The sequence below is a fragment of the Sus scrofa genome, chromosome 3 (assembly GCF_000003025.6).
Source record: "Sus scrofa isolate TJ Tabasco breed Duroc chromosome 3, Sscrofa11.1, whole genome shotgun sequence".
Classification (NCBI taxonomy): domain Eukaryota; kingdom Metazoa; phylum Chordata; class Mammalia; order Artiodactyla; family Suidae; genus Sus; species Sus scrofa.
This window is the reverse complement of record NC_010445.4, coordinates 93,062,654-93,083,665: the sequence shown is the minus strand read 5'-3', so window position 1 is coordinate 93,083,665 and position 21,012 is coordinate 93,062,654. Positions and strand designations below refer to the sequence as shown.

Genomic DNA, 21,012 nt, shown 5'->3' with positions numbered 1-21,012 from the left:
AAGAATATTTAGGAGTTCCTGTCGTGCACAGTGGAAACGTATCCGACTAGGAACCATGAGGTTGTGGGTTTGATCCCTGGCATCACTCAGTGGGTTAAAGGATCGGGTGTTGCCGTGAGCTGTGGTGTAGGTTGCAGACATGGCTTGGATCCCGCTCTGCTGTGACTGTGGTGTAGGCCGGCAGCTGCAGCTCAGATTCGACCCCTAGCCTGCGAACCTCCCTATGCTGAGGGTGCAGCCCTAAAAGGACACACACACACACACAAGAATGTTTAAATATCGGGTGGCGTATTAGATTGAAATTTAATGAAACAATTTATTACTATTTAATGTGACTTTTAGAGAAGTCATTTTAAAGACTAATGGAACGTTCATGTGTTTTTCAGCAAGGTGAAAAAATTATTCAGGAGTTCGTATCCAAGGTGAAGCAAGTGCCCTTTACTGAAATGTCAGAAGAAAACATCACAATGAAGTTAAAACAGCTGAAAGCTGAGGTGATGGCAAAGAATAATAGTTTCGTAAATGAAATCATTTCACGAATAAAGGTTACTACGTGAGAAAATGCCCTTAATGGAATGAAGATAATATTGATAAGCTCTTGTCTTGTAATGCTTTTGTATTGTTTTATATTAACCCTTTTTCTATAGTGTTGGCAATTGATGCTAATGAGATATCAAGGCAATAAAATATTTAGTATACTTTGCTCTATACTTTGCTCTACCTGAGTATATTTTCAAAGAACTTTATTTTGAGAAATGAGAGCTGTAATGAGGAATACTTAAATGGACATGGGCAATAGTAGACGGTATGCTGGATTTTATAAATAAAATCATGTAGTGTTTTAATATTTGATATGTATTCTATTTCTTTGTAATAGGACTTTAATACGTACTTAACTCCCGAATGCTGTGGAAACAACAAGTAGCTCAGAGGTTTTGTGGGAAAGAAAGGGATCTTAAAGCTAGAAGGAACCATGGAAATCATTTCCCCAGTGTCCATCTGTTGGCAGGAGCCACGCTGGCTGCATATGCATTAGCCAAGGAACTTATTATAAAATCCAGAGTCCTAGTGTGATCCTCCACCCCAGCTGCCAGTCTCCCATCCCTGGTCTGTGATGAGACTTAGAAATCTGGATTTTAACAAAATTTTTCCGATTGGGAACCTTGATTAAGTCTACTTTTATTTTTCTAGGTGGAGAGGTTAAGAGTTTAATGGCTGATCCTGCTGAACATGAGAAGAAAAAGACAGTCTTTTAATAAATGGTGATTAGATGATAGGGTATTTATATAGGAACAAAATGAAATTGGACCCCTATTCCCCTGTCATATATAAAAATCCAGTGAATTTTTTACCTAAATGTACAAAGCAACACTACCAACTTTTTTTGGCGTTCTTTAGAAAATAATACAGGAGAAATTTTATGAATATTTGGGAAATATGAAATTAACTTCGGGAGAGATTTCTTAAGTCATAAACACCATCCATGAAGTTTAACACACTTGGCTTATTGAAATCAAGAACTTTTCATTAAAGGCATTACAAAGTGAAAAGACTGTAACATGGGGGTTGGGCACTGACCTCCGTGCAGTCAAATCCATGTATAACTGTACAGTCCTGCCATATGCACGGTTCCACATTCGTATATTCAGCTACCTATTGATCATGTAGTATTGCAATATGTATTTATTGAAAAAAAACCCAAGTCAATGCACACATTTCAAAACCATGTTCAAGAGTCAACTGAAGATCTATAATGGGAGAACACATTGGTACCACATAAAATATCAAAGAATTTATATCCAGAATCTGTAAAGAACTATAAAAATCAATAAGCAGACACAACTCTTAATACATCTCATTAAGAGAACCCAGTTAAGGCAATGGATCTGCGTAATTTTCCAAAGAAGAAACACAAGTGGCCAGTAAGCACATGAAAAAGATGCAGGATGTCATCAGGGAAAAGCACATCAAAACCACTGTGAGCTACCACTTTACACCCATTAGAACGGCTAAAATAAAAAGACAACCAGCATTGATGAAGATGTGGAGAATTCGAAACTCTGCCACACTGCTGTGGAAGTGTAAAATGGTATATACACTTTTGGAAAGCAGTCCGGCATTTCCTCAAACAAGTATTATCAGATGACCCAGTATTCCATTCCTAGGTGTATATCCAAGAGAAAGAAGAGAAACGCAAAAAGTGGGGACAACCCAAATGTCCATCAACGGATTAATGAATGAGTATATAAAATATAGGTTATCTATACAATGGACTGTTAATTGGCCATAAAAGGAATGAAGGACTGATACATGCTAAATAAAGCTAGAATGAGCCTTGGAAACATTAGTGAAGAAACCAGTCATAAGAGTATGTAAACACATGATTCCGTTTATGTGGAAGTCCAGAATAGGGAAAGCTATAGAAATAGAAAGTAGATAAGCAGTTGCACAGGTCTGGTGGATGAGGAATGGATTGGTTGGGAGGTGACAGGATAGCTAAAAGTATAGGTTTTCTGTAATTTGAAGAAACATGCACCCCAGTGTTCATTGCAACATTATTCACAATAGCCAAGACATGGAAGCAACCTAAATGTCCACTGACAGAAGGATGGATTAAAGAGGATGTGAGGTATATATATATATATATATATCAGCCATATGTATACTACTCAAGCATAAGAATGAATGAATACTATTTGCAGCAACATGAATGGACCTAGAGATTATTAAGTGAAGTAACAAAGACAAAGAGCATGTATCTCTTACATTTGGAATCTAAAATATGACACAAATGAACTTACCTGTGTATGTATATTTTCCAATTATAGTTTTGTCTGGATATATCCCCAGGAATGGTATTGCTGGATTATATGATAACTCTTAGTTTTTAAAGGACTTCATACTGTTTTCCATAGTGGCTGCAACAATTTACATTCCCACCAACAGTGTACAAGGGTTCCTTTTTCTTAGATAAAACTTGAGACATCTAGAACAAGACAGGAAGTCCAGTCTCACCACTTTTATTCAAAATAGTTTGGAAGTCCTAGCCATGGCAATCAGAGAAGAAAAAGAAATAAAAGGAATCCAAATTGGAAAAGAAGGAGTAAAAAACTGTCATTGTTTGCAGATGGCATGATACGCTGCATAGAACATCCTAATGCTACCAGTAAACTACTAGAGCTCATCAATGAATTCAGTAAAGTTGCAGGATACAAAATTATTAATACACAGAAATCCATTGTGTCTCTGTATACTAACAATGAAAGATCAAAAACAAAGAAATAATCCCATGTACCACAGCATCAAAAAGAATAAAACAAAAAACAAAAAAAAAAAAACCCTAGGAATAAATCTACCTAACAAGGCAACAGACCTCTGAAAATTGTTAAGATAGTGATGAAAGAAATTGAAGATGACACAAACAGGTGGATTGGAAGAATTAATATTGTCAAAATGTCTATACGACCCAAGGCAATCTACAAATCCAGTGCAATCCCTATCAAATTACCAGTGGCATTTTTTTTTTCTTCACAGAATTAGACAAAATAATTCTAAACTTCGTATGGAAACACAAAAGACCCAAGTAGCCAAGGCAATCCTGAGAGAAAAATGGAGCTGAAGGAATCTGGCTCCTTGATTTCAGACTATACTACAAAGTTAGAGTTACCAAAACTTTATAGTATTGGGACAAAGGCAGAAATATATAGATCAGCGAAACAGAGTAGAAAGTTCAGAGATAAACCTACACACCTATGGTCAATTAATCTACAACAAAGGAGGCAAGAGTATAAGTGGAGAAAAAGTGTCTTCAGTAAGTGGTGTCAGGAAAACTATAGCTACACGTAAGAGTGAAATTAGCATTCTCTAACACCACACAAAAATAAAACGTAAAATGGATTAAAGACCTAAATGTAAGACCAGATATTATAAAATTCCTAGAGGAAAACATAGGCAGAACACTCTGACATAAATCGCAGAAGTATCTTTTTGGATTCATCTACAGTAATGAGAGTAAAAACAAAAATAAATGGGACCTAATTAAATAAAAGCTTTTGCATCACAAAGGAAACCATGAAAGAAGACAGTCCATAGAATGGGAGAAAATTATTTGTAAATAAAGCAATAAGGGATTAATCTCCAAAATATACAAACAGTTCACGCAGCTCAATATCAAACAACCCAATCAAAAAATGAGATCTAGAAGTTCCCTTCGTGACTCAGAAATTAACAAACTGGACAAGAAACCAGGAGGATCCCTGGCCTCACTCAGTGGGTTAAGGATCCGGTGTTGCTATGAGTTGTGGTGTAGGTTGCAGATGTGGTTTGAATCCGGCATTGCTGTGGCTGTGGTGTAGGCCAGCAGCTACAGCTCCGATTAGACCCCTAACCTGGGAACCTCCATATGGTTCAGGTGCAGCCCCAAAACAAACAAACAAACAAAATAAAAGATCTAAATAGACATTTCTCCAAAGAAGACAGATGGCCAAAAAGCACATGAAGAGTTGCTCAATATCACTAATTTTTAGAGAAACACAAATCAAAACCACAATAAGGTATCACCTCACACCAGTCATCAAAAAGTTTACAAACAGTAAATGCTGGAGAGTGTGTGGAGAAAAGGGAACCCTCCTACACCATTAGTGGGAATGCAAATTGGTACAACCACTGTGGAGAACAGTATGGAATTTCCTTAAAAAACGAAATCTAGAACTACCATATAACCCAGCAAGCCCACTTCAGGGCATATGTCTAGAAAAAAACATAATTTAAAAAGATACATACACCCCAATGTTCATTGTAGCGCTATTTACAATAGCCAAGGCATGGTTGCAACCTATATGTCCAACAGGCGAATGGATAAAAATGTGATTATAAAGGAATATTACTCAGCCATAAAAATGAAATAATGCCATTTGCAGCAACATGGAGGGACCTAGAGATTATCATACCAAGTGAAGTGAGCCAAAGACAAATATCGTATGATATCACTTATATGGGGAATCTGAAAAAATGATGCAAAAGAACTATTTACAAAGCAAATAGTTTGACAGACTATGAAAACAAACTTATAGTCACCAAAGGGGAAAGATGGTGGGGGTGGGGGATAATAAATGAGGAGTTTGGGATTAAATGTATACACACTATTATATATAAATCAGATAATTAACAAGGGATACCACAGGAAACTCTACTCAATATTCTATAACGCCTAAGAGGTAGAGAACTGAAAAAAAATGGCTATACATATATGTATAACTGAATCACTGTGCTGTACACCTGAAACAAACATAATATTGTAAATCAAGAATACTCCAATATAAAATAAAAATTAAATTAAAAAAAAAGTTCAGGCATTTTACCCAAAAGGAAATCTAAATGATCTAAACCAATGAAAACATCTTCAATCACCAGTCCAAAAAATGAAAATGAAAACCACGTGGAGTTATACCCTCCTGACTCTGCCCTCCTCACCAGACTGATGAACATTTTTCTGGCCACACCAGTGCAATGCAGAAGTTCCCTGGCCGGGGATTAAACCCACACTACAGCAGGGACCTGAGCCATAACAGTGACAACGCTGGATCTTTAACTGCTAGGCCATCAGGTAACTCCAGATTGATGATCATTTAAAATGTGAAAATATCAGAGTTCCTGTCATGGCTTAGCAGAAACAAATCTGACTAATATCCATGAGGATGCAGGTTTGATCCCTGGCCTTGTTCAGTGGGTTAAGGATCAGCTGTGGTGAAGATCGCAGACCTGCTCAGATCTTGCATTGCTGTGGCTATCTATGGCATAGGCTGGTGGCTACACCTCCAATGCGACCCCTAGACTGGGAACCTTGAGATGACATGTGTGCGGCACTAAAAAAGACCAAAAAAAAAAAAAAAAAAAAAAAAAGTGAAAATGTCAACTATTGGTGAGGATGTGGCCCAACACTGTGTAAGAATAATACAGTTGGGGAGTTCCCGTTGTGGCTCAGTGGTTAACGAATCCGACTAGGAACCATGAGGTGGCGGGTTCGATCCCTGGCTTCACTCAGTGGGTTAAGGATCTGGCATTGCCGTGAGCTGCAGTGCAGGTGGCAGATACGGCTCGGATCCAGCATTGCTGTGGCTCTGGCATAGACCGGCGACTACAGCTCCAATTTGACCCCTAGCCTGGGAACCTCCATATGCCTCGGTAGCGGCCCTAGAAATTGCAAAAAGAGGAAAAAAAAAAAAAAAAGAATAATACAGTTGGAAGCATGCATGTGACTCAGGAATTCTCTTAGATGCATCTTCTAGAGAAACTTATACACACTGTGCTATGATGGGTGTACAGGAATGGTTTGTGAGGGACCCAAACTGGAAACACCCCAAAAATGAAAACAATAGTTACCAAAAAATCCATAGATGGAATCTTAAAGACAGATAGCAAAAGAAATCACAGAATAAAACAATAGTTTTTCTCCCAACTATACAGAGGTAAAGAATAGGTAAATACTGTTTAGTGGTACATTCATAGGGTGAGACTATGATTATTGCCAAACTATGTCATTATATTTTAATTATTTTGGCATTTGAATAAATAAAAATTTAAGGCCAATATGCCCTTTAAAATGCTCATCTTAACTTACCACACCCTTTTTCATCATCACTGATAACTAAGAGTAAGTTACATCAGTTTTTCTTTTCTGGATATCAAAAGCTTAGGGAAAAGGCACATTTATAGAGAAAAAATTTAAATGTGGACATTTGAATTGGTTTATAAAAATACAATTTTTTTTAGTATTTGGAAAAATGGAAAACTTTTTAAATACAATTCAAAAGGCAGTTTTAAAAGTCTAGTGAGATATTTCATCACCTGGTTAGCCTTGAACGCGTGTTTTTAGACTGCTGCACCAAAACATGTATGAAATGGAAATTAACCGTGGTTTTAGCTGTTAGGGCTAGAAGAAGTGGGGTGTGTGTAGGGGGGTGTTGATTCTAAGAAATCGTGTAGTCCCTCAAGCTCTGGTAAATCAGGCTGCTTTCATTTCTCTAAAAGAGACTTAATGTTTCGTTCTAAGATGGTTTTGAAAATGAAAAAACGCATCATAGACCTGTTGTTTCAGATGTTTTAGACTTAAGCGGCGCTTATTACATGAATATGCTAATGAAGCTTCCAGGCTCCTTCCTTTTGGAATGGTAGATGGAAAGCAAAAGATAAACTAATTTCTGACCTGTCAAAAGACAGTTGCATTTTAACATTCTAATTGCAGTGTGCTTTGGTTTTTCTTCTCCACTCAAACACGTACTTGGAAAATACCAGAAAAAAAGCTGAATCTATAAATATTATCCAAGATTTAGAATTCATCCATACTGTTACCATGAAATCTGTTGGCCACATAACCACGTTTCTGAGAAAATGAAAGGCTTTTTTTTTTTTTTTTTGCATTCTTTAAAAAGTTAGCACTCAGAATCCATCCAAGATGCAATTGTTTTTATAATTAGATCGTTTTCCCTTAAAATACTCTTTGGAGGGTAAAAATTGTAACAGAACAGAAGAAAGATGTTTTAGAATATATTTAAAGGATAACTTTTCCCCTAAAATCTTAACATTCCACATACTAAGTAGCACATCCTGTTAGACTTCATGAGTATTAAATGCATCTTCTATCCTTGGTCTTTCTGCATTTAGCTTTTTTGGGGAAGTATGTTTTTACCCACAGCATATGGTATGAGCTGCTGATTCAGTATTGAGCAGCTCTTTAAAGCTTGTTAGTTATATTCTGTTGATTAAGATGGTGTGCAGAATAGTCAGAAGGAAAACCAGTCCTGGCCTGAAATAAATTAAACGACGTTAATCAGCTTATGGGGAAGAACAAATGAGGAAAGAGGATTTTCATGTACAAAGGAAATCTCTATTATTGCCTTGCTGGGTCAGTGTGTGTGGGTTAAGGAGAGAGGGTGTGCCTGGCGAAGATGATGAAAATGTCCAGAAAGATGCACATATTTTCAGACTAAAACTGGAAGTGGAGCCCAACTTAAAATATCTGTTTTCTGCCTGATGTGCTCCCTATTCCGCTCGCCTTGGTAGAGCTGCTGCTTTCTCTCCTTATTCTGCTCCCGAAGGTACCTACCTGGCCAGCGTGTGGGTGTCTGAACATTGTGGTGCAGAGTGAGGATACCCGGGGGACGAAGCCCCTCGCAGACAGCATCTCTTTGCAGGTAGCCCTGCCTCCTGTTCTCTGAGGAGGGAAATGGGGAGCCTTGCCTTGCCTTGCCTTTGACACAGCAGCCTCCCCACGGTCCTGGAAGCAACAGTGTTTCATGTGTCAGACAACATTCAGAACCTGATCCAAATTCAATGGATGTTAGCATATTTTCGCTTTGGCATGTGGTTTGTCCAAACAGAAGTGCCCACACACATCTCTGATCCAGCTATGTGGGAAACCCTGCAGTGGTGTGAACAATATGGGATGCTGGGCAGCCTCCACTGGACCATCCTGATCTTATTTCTAGACTTCCACGCTGTAGCTGCCTTTACTTCACCACTAAAAGGTAAAGAATGAAATTATAAACTCCCTGAAATGGTTAAATTTAGAAGGAAGGAAAATTCTGGTGGTGGACAATTTCTTATTCTAACAGAGTACCAGGGGCCATGAAGTCCTTGGAATTCATTAGAATCAACCAGTCAAGTGCAACCATAGGGATGAACCCGTGTTATCACACTGTTACGATTGCATTTATTTCCTGGAATTTGGTTGACTCTTATCAACAAACATTCTAATTAGCAGCCACTTTAATTTGATGAATGATTTTGAATGCAGATAGCTTAAGATCAAATTCAGTTAAATCTAATGAAGACAATGCAACTGCTTTTCTGTTCAGCCACTGATCTGAGATTTTATAATGCATTGCCCAGCTAGCAATGCATTATGTTTTATCAGTTGTTTCTTGGCATAATGATCAGGACTGCGTATTTATTATCAATTTCTAATGTGATGTTTTATTGCTTAAACATTGTCTGGCTCAGCCAAATCCATCATGAAAATGACTTTCCACACTGAATCCTTAATGCTACAAAGTAGATGAACAGTGTGGCAACATTAAATACTTTGGGAATGTCTGAAAAGGGCAAGGTGCTATGCTGGGCTCCTCAAAAGACTTATCCTCTTAAGCAATATTGAAAGGTGGGTACTTCTATTACCTGTACTTCACACAAGAGAACACTGAGGCTCAGAGGCTCTGTAACTAGCCCAGGGCACACAGCCAGGAAGTGGCAGAGCTGGAATCTGAACCCCAGCAGCGTGTCTCCAAAAACTGTCTTTTTCTCTGGCATTGCTGCGGCTGTGGCGTAGGCTGAAGGTGCAGCTCAGATTCAATCCCTGTCCCAGGAACTTCCATATGCCCTGGGTACAACCATAAAAAATAAAAACAAAAACAAAAACAAAATCTGTCTTTTTTTTTTTCCATTTAAAGGTTTAACATATAGTTAGGAATCTGAGCTTGCACAAGGGATAAATTTAATCTTTCTAAATATCGTTTAGTGTCAAAATGAGTGATGTAGCCAACACGACAGGAGTTCACCAAGACAGAAGAGGGGGCGGTACAGATGTTAAAAGGTACTATTTCTAATTCTCTCGGAAGCTGGTTCCCCCACGGAAGGCTTCTCTCTTGGTGCTGTGGACCCAGCAAGAGGCATCCACCTGGGGCCCTGGGGCCTGTCTGGGTCATGGCAACTGGATGGCTGCTCTCCAGGGCTTGTTAACCCAAAGGAAACCGAGCAGCTAAGCAGCTGCATTCTTTCAGAAGGTCACCAGTCACTGAATGCTGACATCCAGCCAAGGGAGAGCACTGTACCCTGTTTGGATAGAGGATTACGTTTGAATGAGAAGAGAGGTGGTCAGCCAGAAGCTTGCAAAATGAGGAGACGGAATTAAAATGTCAGCAGTGTTTGGACCAACACAGTAATGCTTGCTGCACTCAGATGTTCTGATCACTTGACTTGGAGGTTATGCGTGTTCTGTCTTGAGCCAGGAATGTTTCATCCGGCCTGTGGGGAATAACCCCAGAGGTTTTCTCCATCGCTCAGCTCTGAATACGTGCTTCGCGAGTCAAGGGCTGAGTAAGCCTGCACAGATCAAGATACGGGCGGGTTAAACTGAGAGGCAACGTGGCGCATCTGGAAGGCTTTGAGTTGGATGAATCCTTGCTTCATCATTCAGCTGTGTGACCGGAAACTGCCCCTCTTGCATTTCCTCTCTTCTGTAATTTAAGGGGGTTGCGTTCCTAAAGTTCTCAATTCCACACCTTGAGGGACAGACAGGTGCAGGGTACAGAGAACAGCAGGTTAAGATGAAGGCCCCCACCTAAAAACATTCAAAAGTTTAAAACACTGCTGGCTAGTCACTTATGATGGAGCATGATAATGTGAGAAAATAGAATGTGTACCTGTATGTGTAATTGGGTCACCATGCTGTACCGTAGGAAAAAAAAAATTGTATTGGGGAAATATTAAAACAAACAAACAAAAACTAAAAACACTGCTGGCCATGAAAATAGGTCTGCAGGTCTGATTTTGTCCCAGACCTGCCAGTTTGTGCCCTTTGGGCTGGTGGCTAATATTTCCGGATTACGTGAAATGACTTTTTCCTACATGCTCTAAAAGAGCTCGAGCTTCAGCTGCAGTTCGTCTAAGCCAGCAACCAAAGAGGTGGCTCGAGGTGGTGTCCCCCCGCCACCCGTCCCCCTCGAACGCCATGTCAATCATCTAGCTTGTAATTCTCTAATCAGCAACAGAGCACTTTGCTGCTTTATTTCTTACTATTAAGTGTGATCTTAGCATCCAAGTATGTTGAGGCTTAGAAACATTCCCTGATGATGCTTTTCCCTGAAGCCCTTTTGGTGACCCTCCCACTAGAATCAGACATGGAAAGAAAAGACCCAATGAATTCCAAGCAGATAGAATGGGGAAGGACTTCTGGTTACCTGAGAAGAGACGTGCAAAGTGGTCAGAACTAAGTGGCCCTTCCAAGCCTCTTTCAGCTCCATGAGCTTAAGTTTAGGTTTTGGGGAGAGCAGAGGTGAGGAGATAAAGTCGGTTGTTTCCTTCAGGATTGGCTATGACTTAAGTAACCTTCAAGACTGAAGAATAGGAGTTCCCGTCATGGCTCAGTGGTTAACCAATCTGACTAGCACCCACGAGGGCACAGGTTCAATTCCTGGCCTCACTCAGCTGGTTAAGGATCTGGTATTGCCATGAGCTGTGGTGTAGGCCACAGATGCGGCTCAGATCTTGCATTGCTGTGGCTGTGGCATTGGCTTGCAGCTACAGTTCCATTGTGACCCCTAGCCTAGGAACCTATATCTGCCTCGGGTGCAGTCCTAAAAAGACACACACACACACACACACACACAAAAAAAAAAAAAAAAAAAAAAAAAGGAAAAAAAAAGACAGAAGAATAGTAGCTTGAGTATGAAGTTTCTTTAAAAAACTAAAAATAGACTTCCATATGATCCAGCAGTCCCATTCCTGGGCATATATCCAGAAAAGATGAAAACTCCAATTCAAAAGGATACAAATACCCCAGTGTTCATAGTTGTACTATTTACAATAGCCAAGACATAGAAGCAACGTTAAGTGTCCATTGACAGATGAATGAGTAAAAAAAGATGTGGTACATGGATACTCTAGAATACCACTCAACCCTAAAAAAAGTATGAAATAGTGCCATTTGCACCAACATGGGTGGACCTAGAGACTGTTATACGAAGCAAGTCAGACAAAGACAAATTCCATATGATATCACTTTTACGTGGAATCTAAAATATGGCACAAATGAACTTATAAAACAGAAAACAGGAGTTTCCGTCATGGCTCAGTGGTTTACAAATCCGACTAGGAACCATGAGGTGGCAGGTTCGATCCCTGGCATCGCTCAGTGAGTTAAGGATCCGGCATTGCCGTGAGCTGTGGTGTAGTTTGCAAACGCGGTTCGGATCCCACGTTGCTGTGGCTCTGGCTTAGGCTGGTGGCTACAGCTCCAATTCGACTCCTAGCCTGGGAACCTCCATGTGCTGCAGGTGCGGCCCTAAAAAGCAAGCAAGCAATCAAACGAACAAAAACAGAAAACAGACATAGAAAACAGATTCACAGACATAGAAAAGAACCTTATGGTTACCAAAGAAGAAAGTGGATGGGGGGAGGGATAAATTAGAAGTTTGAGATGAACAGATGCACATTACTTTATATAAAATAGATAAACAACAAGTACCCACTAGATAGCACAGGGAACTATATTCAATATCCTGTAATAAAACCGTAATGGAAAAATATGAAAAAATATATGTGTGTGTGCATATATATATATATATATATATATATATATGAAGCACTTTGCTGTACACTAGAAACTAACACAACGTTGTCAATTACTTATACTTGGGGGAACAAAAGAATGATAGCTTGATGCAAATCTAGACAGCAACCAGGTGGAGGGTGGGTATCCCCAGAATGATGCATGGAAAGAAGAAATGGGATGAAGGGACCTGCTGCATTTGAGTGCAGTGAGGTGAGTATGGAGTGAATTAGTAACAGCTGCAAAGAAAAAGCAATTGACAAGAGGGGGTGGGATTACTAACTCCAGGAATATCCAAACTCTAAGTATCCTGACAGTACACTGCCTACCTCAACTACGAACTTTAGTCATTCAGTCATAATAATTTAAACACCAACAAGTGGTTGAAGAAAAAAAGTTAAAAACAAGACAAACCTACTGCATTTGTGATGGAGGAAGGATGTGAGAGAATAAATCCACCACTCTTCCTAAAAGATAATGTCTGAAGTTGGAAAATAAAGAAATGGCAGTATAAGAATGTTAAAAATATGTAGATAAAGGCTAGAGGATTCCAAGAGCTGAAAGGGAACAGGGCAGCCCTGGACGGGACTGTTATTTTTGCTGTGATTTGTTTTTTTAAAACTCTACTTACTGCTTTGATAAAAAAAGATCAGTGTTAAACTAAAAATGAATGCAGAAAAACAAAACTCCCTAAAAGACATTAATGATATTATTCATTTTGCATATTGACTCCTTAAGAGAAATTCAAGAAACACAACATCATACTTTCTCCCCAAATAAGCTGCTTTATGATGTAAGTGTTTTTTGTTGTTGTTGTTGTTTGTTTTTTTGGGTTTTTTGCTTTGCTTTTTAGGGCCATTAGAAGTTCTCAGTCTAGTGGTTGAATTGGAGCTGCAGCTGCCAGCCTAGCCACAGCCACAGCAACACAGGATCCAAGCCATATCTGCAACCTACACCATGGTTCAGGGCAATGCCAGATCCTTAACCCCCTGAGCACAGCCAGGGATCAAACCCACATCCTCATGGATATTAGGATGCCCCCCTATGGAAACTCCTGATGTAAGGTCCTTCTCTTGGGGACAATATAAATTGACAAAAAAATCTATCTTAAATCAAGGAATATCTGGGATTTCCCATTGTAGGGTTTGTCCTGCTCAGTGCATTAAGGATCCAGTGTTACTGCGAGCTGTGGTGCAGGTCCCAGCTGAGGCTTGGATCTGGCATGGCTGTGGCTGTGGTGTAGGCTGGCAGCTGCCACTCCAATTGGACCCCTAGCCTGGGAGCTTCCATATGCCATGGGTGTGGTCCTAAAAAGAAAAAAGAAAAAAGATGATGAAATATCTAATATTACGAAATACCTTCAAGCACCCTATTAAAAGCCCATACTGATTAAAGACCTGAATGTAAGACCAGATACTAAAAAACACTTATAGGAAATCATATGCAGAATACTTTTTGACATAAAATCACAGCAATATCTTTTTGGATCCACCTCCTAGAGTAATGAGGGTAAGAATAAAAATAAACAAATGAAATCTAATTAACTTAAAAGCTTTTGCACAGCAAAGGAAATTATAAACAGAATGAAAAGACAACCCACAGAATGGGAGAAAATATTTGTAAATGAATAAACCAACAAAGGATTAACCTAAAATATATAAACATCTCATACAGCTCAACATCAAAACAAACAAACAAAAAAACCAAAAACAGGAGTTCTCGTCCTGGCGCAGAGGAAGCAAATCTGACTGGGAACCACGGGGTTGCGGGTTTGATCCCTGGCCTTGCTCAGTGGGTTGAGGATCCCGTGTGGCTGTGAACTGTGGTGTAAGTCACAGACGAGGCTTGGATCTGGTGTTGCTGTGCCTATGGCATAGGCTGGCGGCCCTAGCTCCGATTCGATCCATAGCCTGGGAACCTCCATATGCTGCAGGTGCAGCCGTAAAAAGAAAAACAAAACCAAACCCCAAACCCTAAAACCAAACCAACAAAACCCAAAAACAACCCAATCAAAAAGTGGGAAGACTATCTAAATAGATATTTTTCCAAGGAAGACGGACAGATGGCTACAAAGCGCATGAAAAGATGCTCAGCATCACTAATTTTTATAGAAATGCAAATCAAAACTACAATGAGGTATCACCTCACATTAGTCAAAATGGTCATCACGGAAAAGTCTACAAACAGCAAGCAAGGCAGCATCAAAGGTGAAGCAGGATGTGCCCTCACCAGGGGGCTACAACCCTATCAACGACAAGCAGAATCTTCCACGTTGGGGACTATCGGGCTACAGCAAGTTCGCTGTGGGCATTGGGACTTTGCTCTTCAGATACTGGAGCATCGTGAAGTGGAACCGCGAGCACAGGTGCCTGCAGATAAAGGACGTTGAGGCCCACATTGCATTGATGCCTCTGTTTCAGGCAGAGAAGGACTGGAGAGTTCGCCAGATGCTTTGGGAGAACTTGGAGGAGGAGGACGTGCCCGACGGGCAGGTGGGCGAGCCCGTGTTCCACACAAGGCACTGGGTGACCCCAGTGATGGATGAGCTCTCTGGGCTGCGCACCAATGAGGAGATTCTCAGCGCCACCTATGGCTTCAAATGGTACAGGTAGGAGCCTGCGCTCCTCAGGACAGCAGACCCCAGCCCCTCCCCACTGGAGAGAAAAAGCTCTCAGGAGACTGGCCAAAAAAAAAAAAAAAAAAAAAAAAAGTGTACAAACAGTAAGTGTTGGAGAGGGTTTGGAGAAAAGGGAATCCTCCTACACTGTTGGTGGGAATATGAATCAATACAACTAATATGGATGACAGTATGGAGGCTTCTAAAAAACTGAAAATAAAAATATCATATGATCCAGTGATCCCACTCGTGGGCATATATCCAGAGAATACCATAATTTGAAAAGATGCATGCATCCCAGTGTTCATTGCAGCACTGTATACAATAGCCAAGCCATGGAAGCAACCTAAATGTCCATTGACAGAAGAATAAAGAAGATGTCAGATATATATATCTCCAATGGAATATTACTCAGTCATAAAGAATGAGATAAAGCCATTTGTGGCAACATGACTGGATCTAGAGATTATCATACTAAGTGAAGTAAAGCCAAAGTATCACTTCTTTTTTTTTTTTTTTGTCTTTTGTTGTTGTTGTTGTTGCTATTTCTTGGGCCGCTCCCGCGGCATATGGAGGTTCCCAGGCTAGGGGTTGAATCGGAGCTGTAGCCGCCAGCCTACGCCAGAGCCTCAGCAACACGGGATCCGAGCCGCGTCTGCAACCTACACCACAGCTCACGTCAACGCCGGATCGTCAACCCACTGAGCAAGGGCAGGGACCGAACCTCATGGTTCCTAGTCGGATTCGTTAACCACTGCGCCACGACGGGAACTCTCAAAGTATCACTTCTATGTGGAATCTACAAAAGTGATACAAATGAATCTATTTACAAAGAAGAAACAAACTCACAAATTTTGAAAACGAACTTATGGTTACCAAAAGGGGAAAGAATTGGGGAGGGGGATAAATTAGAGATTTGGGATTAACTATACACACTATTATATATAAATTAGATAATGTACAAGGACCTACTGTAAAGCACAAGGAACTCCGCTCAGTATTCTATAATAACTTCTGGGCGAAAAGAATCTGAAAAAGAATGGCTCTATGTATGTGTCTAACTGAATCACTTTGCTATACATCTGAAACTAACATTGTAAATCAACTATACTTTAATAAAAATTAAATTAAAGAAAAGAGCCCATACCTAGGGCTGGGGAGGCAGGGAGGGAAATGGGGGGTGAATATTAATGCCCATCTTTCTTTATGGGGGGTGGGAATACAAATGTTCTAAAATGAGATCATGGTGGAGTTCCTGCTGTGGCGAAACAGGATCAGCAATGTCTCTGGAGGGCTGGGACACAAGTTTGATCCCCGGCCTGGCACAGTGGGTTAAGGATTTGGTGTTGCTGTGGTGAAGGTCACCACTGTGTTTCAGATATGATCTATGGCCCAAGAACTCCACATGCCATGAAAAGTAGCCAAAAAAGAAAAAAAAAAGAAAGAAAGGAAAAAGAAAACAAACAAACGAGATAAGGATGTACAGCTACTATTAAAAAAATTTAGGAGTTCTCTTTGAGGCACGGTGGAAACGAATCTGACTAGGAACCATGAGGTTTCGGGTTTGATCCCTGGCCTCACTCAGTGGGTTAAGGATTGGTGTTGCCTTGAGCTATGGTGTAGGCTGGCAGCTGTAGCTCTGATTGGAGCCCTTTCCTGGCAACCTCCATATGCCGGGGGTGCGGCCCTAGAAAGACAAAAGACAAAAGACAAAAAAAAAAAAATTTTTTTTAAATAAAATAAATGAAATGAAATCATGGTAGTAATTGTAAAACTCTGTAAGTATGCTGAGTTAAATATGTTAAACAGGCAAACTATATGGTATGTAAGTTTATATCTCAATAAAGCTGTTTTAAAATAGTTGCTTAAATAGGATGTAAAAATAATTATGTCTGGCACTCGGTTTACTCTAATAACCTATTAGCTAAATACTATTATTATTATTATCATTATTGTTATTATTATTTTTAGGGCCACACTCATAAGGATCCAAGCCGCGTCTGTGACCTATACCACAGCGCACAGCAACACTGGATCCTTTTTTTTTTTTTTTTGTCTTTTTTGCTATTTCTTGGGCCACTCCCTCGGCATATGGAGGTTCCCAGGCTAGGGGTCTAATCGGAGCTGTAGCTGCCAGCCTACGCCAGAGCCACAGCAACGCGGGATCCGAGCCGCGTCTGCAACCTTCACCACAGCTCACGTCAACGCCGGATCGTTAACCCACTGAGCAAGGGCAGGGACCGAACCCACAACCTCATGGTTTCTAGTCGGATTCGTTAACCACTGCGCCACAACAGGAAATCCCAACACCGGATCCTTAACCCACTGAGAGAGGCCAGGGGATCAAACCTGCAACCTCATGGTTCCTAGGTGGATTCGTTTCTGCTGTGCCACGATGGGAACTCCCACATATCCTTTTTTAAAAAATATTATTTTTCATCATGGTCTATCCCAGGAGACTGAATAATTCCCTGTGCCGGGGATCAAAGAGGCAACACACAGAGATGGGCTGGATCATTGACCCACTGTGCCACAGCGGGAACTCCTACAGTAGGGACTTTTCATTTGGTGCTTTGGGAAGATGACGTCTCCTCTTCTGCCCACCATCTTCAAAGCACCACCTTGTCTAAATATTAATGTTTTTGTCGTTATTTATTAATGTATTTCATCTCAAAGCATGTCTTGGCTTCTATTCTTTCCTGTGCAATAAGTTCTTTGGATGCCACTCTGTTCTGCCATCCTATTTCCCCTGAGTCCAACTAAGCTCAAAACTCGGGACCCTGTCTGTCTTGCCTCTTGTCCTCAGCATAGCAGGCATGGAGCAGTTTCTCAGGAAACACTTGTGCACAGGGCCCGAGCTCCTGGGGACCTGGGTCACTGACATCTTGGGGCAGGGACTCTGATGTGGCCCCGTGCAGCTGCTTCTCCCTCTGGGCTGTCGTGAGGGTAACAACATTTGAATGCCCTTGAATGTCAGCATGGAAGGAACAAGGTGACTTCCCACAGGATACAGAGGGCGGTGACGTGTCCCTGTCCTCATGGCTGGTTGGTGGCAGCCCTGGCCTGAGGGTGAGCCTCCCGACCCTCTGGCGCTTCCTCTGACCACAGTCGGGCACTGATTTCCAGGTAGAGCCTCTGCACGCAGGGTCATTAAGTAACATAGAAATGGAGGATGTGTTCTTATGTATTCAGAAATTTTCCTCCCCTCCTCTTGGGATTGATTAACTTAGCTGGAAATAATGAACTTGAACTGATTTCTGAGCACCAGCTCTACGTGGTAATTACTCTGCTTGTTCCTTGTTGGCAGACTTGGGAGACCTTGTACTTACGAAGATCTTCCTTTTTTTTTTTTTTTTTTTGCTTTTTTCCCCTCCCCCCTCTTTTTTGCCTTTTCTTCTTCTTCTTCTTTTTTTTTTTGGCTGCCCTGCAGCATAAGGATGAGCCTTTTGTCTTCCCCACTCTCCCACAGTTTTTCCCTGAGTGTGAGATCTGAACAAGCCAGAACATAAATGAATTGGAAAGAAGCAGAGTTTCGTTTTTCGAGGAGTGGTGTCCTCTTTCTCAAGGGCAGCGCTGGTGGTGCCTCCTTTCCTTTGGGGAAGAGATTAGTGTTGGGCCACATGGTGGTGGTGGTGGTGGTGGGGTGGCTGCAGGGGACGAGTGGCTAGCTCAGGACCTGCAGTCACTGGCCAGACTCCTTCCTTCCCACAGTCCTCTGACAAAGGCCCCAGGGGCACCTCCACAGGTTTTCTGTGGCCATTTCTGTCGACTTTTCTCAATAAGTTTTTGTGTCTCCATTAATGACCTTGTCTCTGAGACCACTTGGAATGAACCCACATCTGTCTCTTTGTTCCTCCTTATGTGAAGTCGACTCCTATTTATTCTCCACTGGCCTCACTGATTTCAAAGGCTGACCTTCCTCAGGGGTTGGTGAGCAATTCCATCGACCTGGCGGGGAATGTGGAAGCATCCTCTCCTCTCAAGGAGTTCCTGTTGTGTCTCAACAGTAACGAACCCAACTAGTATCCATGAGGATGTGGGTTCCATCCCTGGCCTTGCTCAGTGGGTCAAGGATCCAGCGTTGCCATGAGCTGTGGTGTAGGTTGCAGACAGGGCTCGGATCCCACATTGCTATGACTGTGGTGTAGGCTTGGAGCTGTGGCTCTGATTGGACCCCAGCCTGGGAACTTCCATATGCTGCACGTGTGGCCCTAAAAAGCAAACAAAACAAGAAAACAACCAAAAGCAATCTCCCTTCAAGCAAGTGCCATGGCGTACCTGTCCAGCTTCAGTGGACACCAGAAGTTCCAGGTGACAGCATCCTTTGGGAGCCCTGGGGACGTGGTCTTAGCTTGAAGATGTTCTCTTGTGCTTCCCACTTGGGCACTGGCAGCACAACAGCCAAGTGAGGAAAAGCCCAGCCTCCTTGGCCTGAAGCTGAGTTCCTTCTCCTCCACACATAGTTTTACCCTCTCTCGTTCCTTCCTGGAGCTTCCAGATCCCTGCCATGCTGACCCCATCTTCTCCCCAACAGCCCAAAGTTCCCGGAGCACCTTGACCACATCCAACAGTCTGACCCCAAAGTTCTTCCTTGCCCACAAGCAATTGGAAATTCCAGTGATGCCTGATCCCTGCTCTACCAGGGCTAGCATCCTCCTGGCCTGGTTTCAGTCCTTTGCCCTTCCTTCAACCAGCCCCCACTTCAGCTACTTCAGCACCAGCTCCTGCACAGGTGGAGTCTCAAGCTTGTGGCAGGGGCCCCTTTTCCAAGAGGGCTTCATTTCATGTAACTGTGACAGTCCTTGGATGATCAGAGCTGGGAGGGTCTTCAGACAACTCCATCAAATTCAAACACTTGATGGAGATGTCAAGAAACCCAGGCTCAAGGCCACACAGGTGGTATAAAATGGGTCTGCCAGGAATGCCTTGTGCCTCTACCACATGGTGATGGGAGACACTTTGTGTCCCCATCCCTTGTGTGGTGGAGGGAGGTGGGAGGCTGTCTTCCAAGGAGTCTTCTGCAGACTCTAAATCCACTTTGGCTGTGATATTTGATGCTCTAGGTTTGTTCGCCACCCCCTCTCCACCTTTCTTGGTGAAGCCCCTCTATGCAGTTCTGAAGGGGCTGCAAGTCCCCCATTGTCCTGGCCACAGAGGTGGGCCAATGAGCCAAGCTTACCACTAGAGTTCATACCCAGATTTTGGGAATGAGAAGCTCTCCTTCCTCCAAGGTTGGGAGGTTGCTTGTCTGGAACTGTCCATGTGCATGCCCTGCCCCTTCTTTCATCTTCCCTCACCCTCCCAGCCATCACATGGAGCCCAGCAGAGGCAAGAAAAATTGAATCGACATCACAGAGAGGAGAGCCATTGGATGCTGAGGGAAACGTGCAAAAACAAGCCGACCACGTTGTTGGGGTCCCTGGGGTTTCTGAGACCAGTCCCACCCTTGGGTTCCGAGTCACCCAGCCAACCAGTTCCCTTTTGGCTAAGTTACTTTGAGTGCAGTTTCTTTTGCTTGTAACCAAAGGGTCCCTGCATGATTCATACACATTTTTTTTTTTCCTGAGCCAGAATGAAAACCCATGACAACCAACTCCTAGTGGGCCTCAAAAGAGACATAGGAGACTCATGCTTCTGTGAATTATTCAAGCATCCACTATTTCAGGCAACTCTGATGTGAGTTAGTTTGCAGCATCGTGCAGACCATAAATATGGCTTTGCACACATGGATTTGAATAAAGTGGGTTAGATCAGTAACATGTGACTGCATCTCTTTCCTAGACTGACACTTCTAGAGAACAACCCTTTCAGTACAGAGAGCCTAGAGATAAGCCCACTCACCTATAGTCAACTCATCTATGACAAAGGAGACTAGAATGTACAATGGAGAAAAAATACTTGCTTTAATAACTGGTGCTGGGAAAACTGGACAGCTACATGTAAAAGAATGAAATTAGGACATTCTCTAACACCATACACAAAAATAAACTCAAATGGATTAAAGACCTAAATGTAAGGCTGGATACTATAAAGCTCTTAGAGGAAAAGAGGCAAGAACCCTCTTTGACAT

At 41.8% G+C, this 21,012-nt stretch overlaps 1 protein-coding gene and 1 pseudogene across 1 annotated transcript in view; both read left to right on the top strand.

Annotated features, from left to right (window-relative positions):
- The window catches only part of MSH2 (mutS homolog 2), an 80,599-nt gene extending 79,891 nt beyond the window's left edge, over positions 1-708 (top strand). Inside the window, 1 exon segment of the mRNA NM_001195357.1 lies at positions 387-708. Coding sequence (NP_001182286.1) covers positions 387-557 — 171 coding nt within the window. The 3' untranslated portion in view covers positions 558-708.
- LOC100521660 lies at positions 8,408-14,937 on the top strand (annotated as a pseudogene).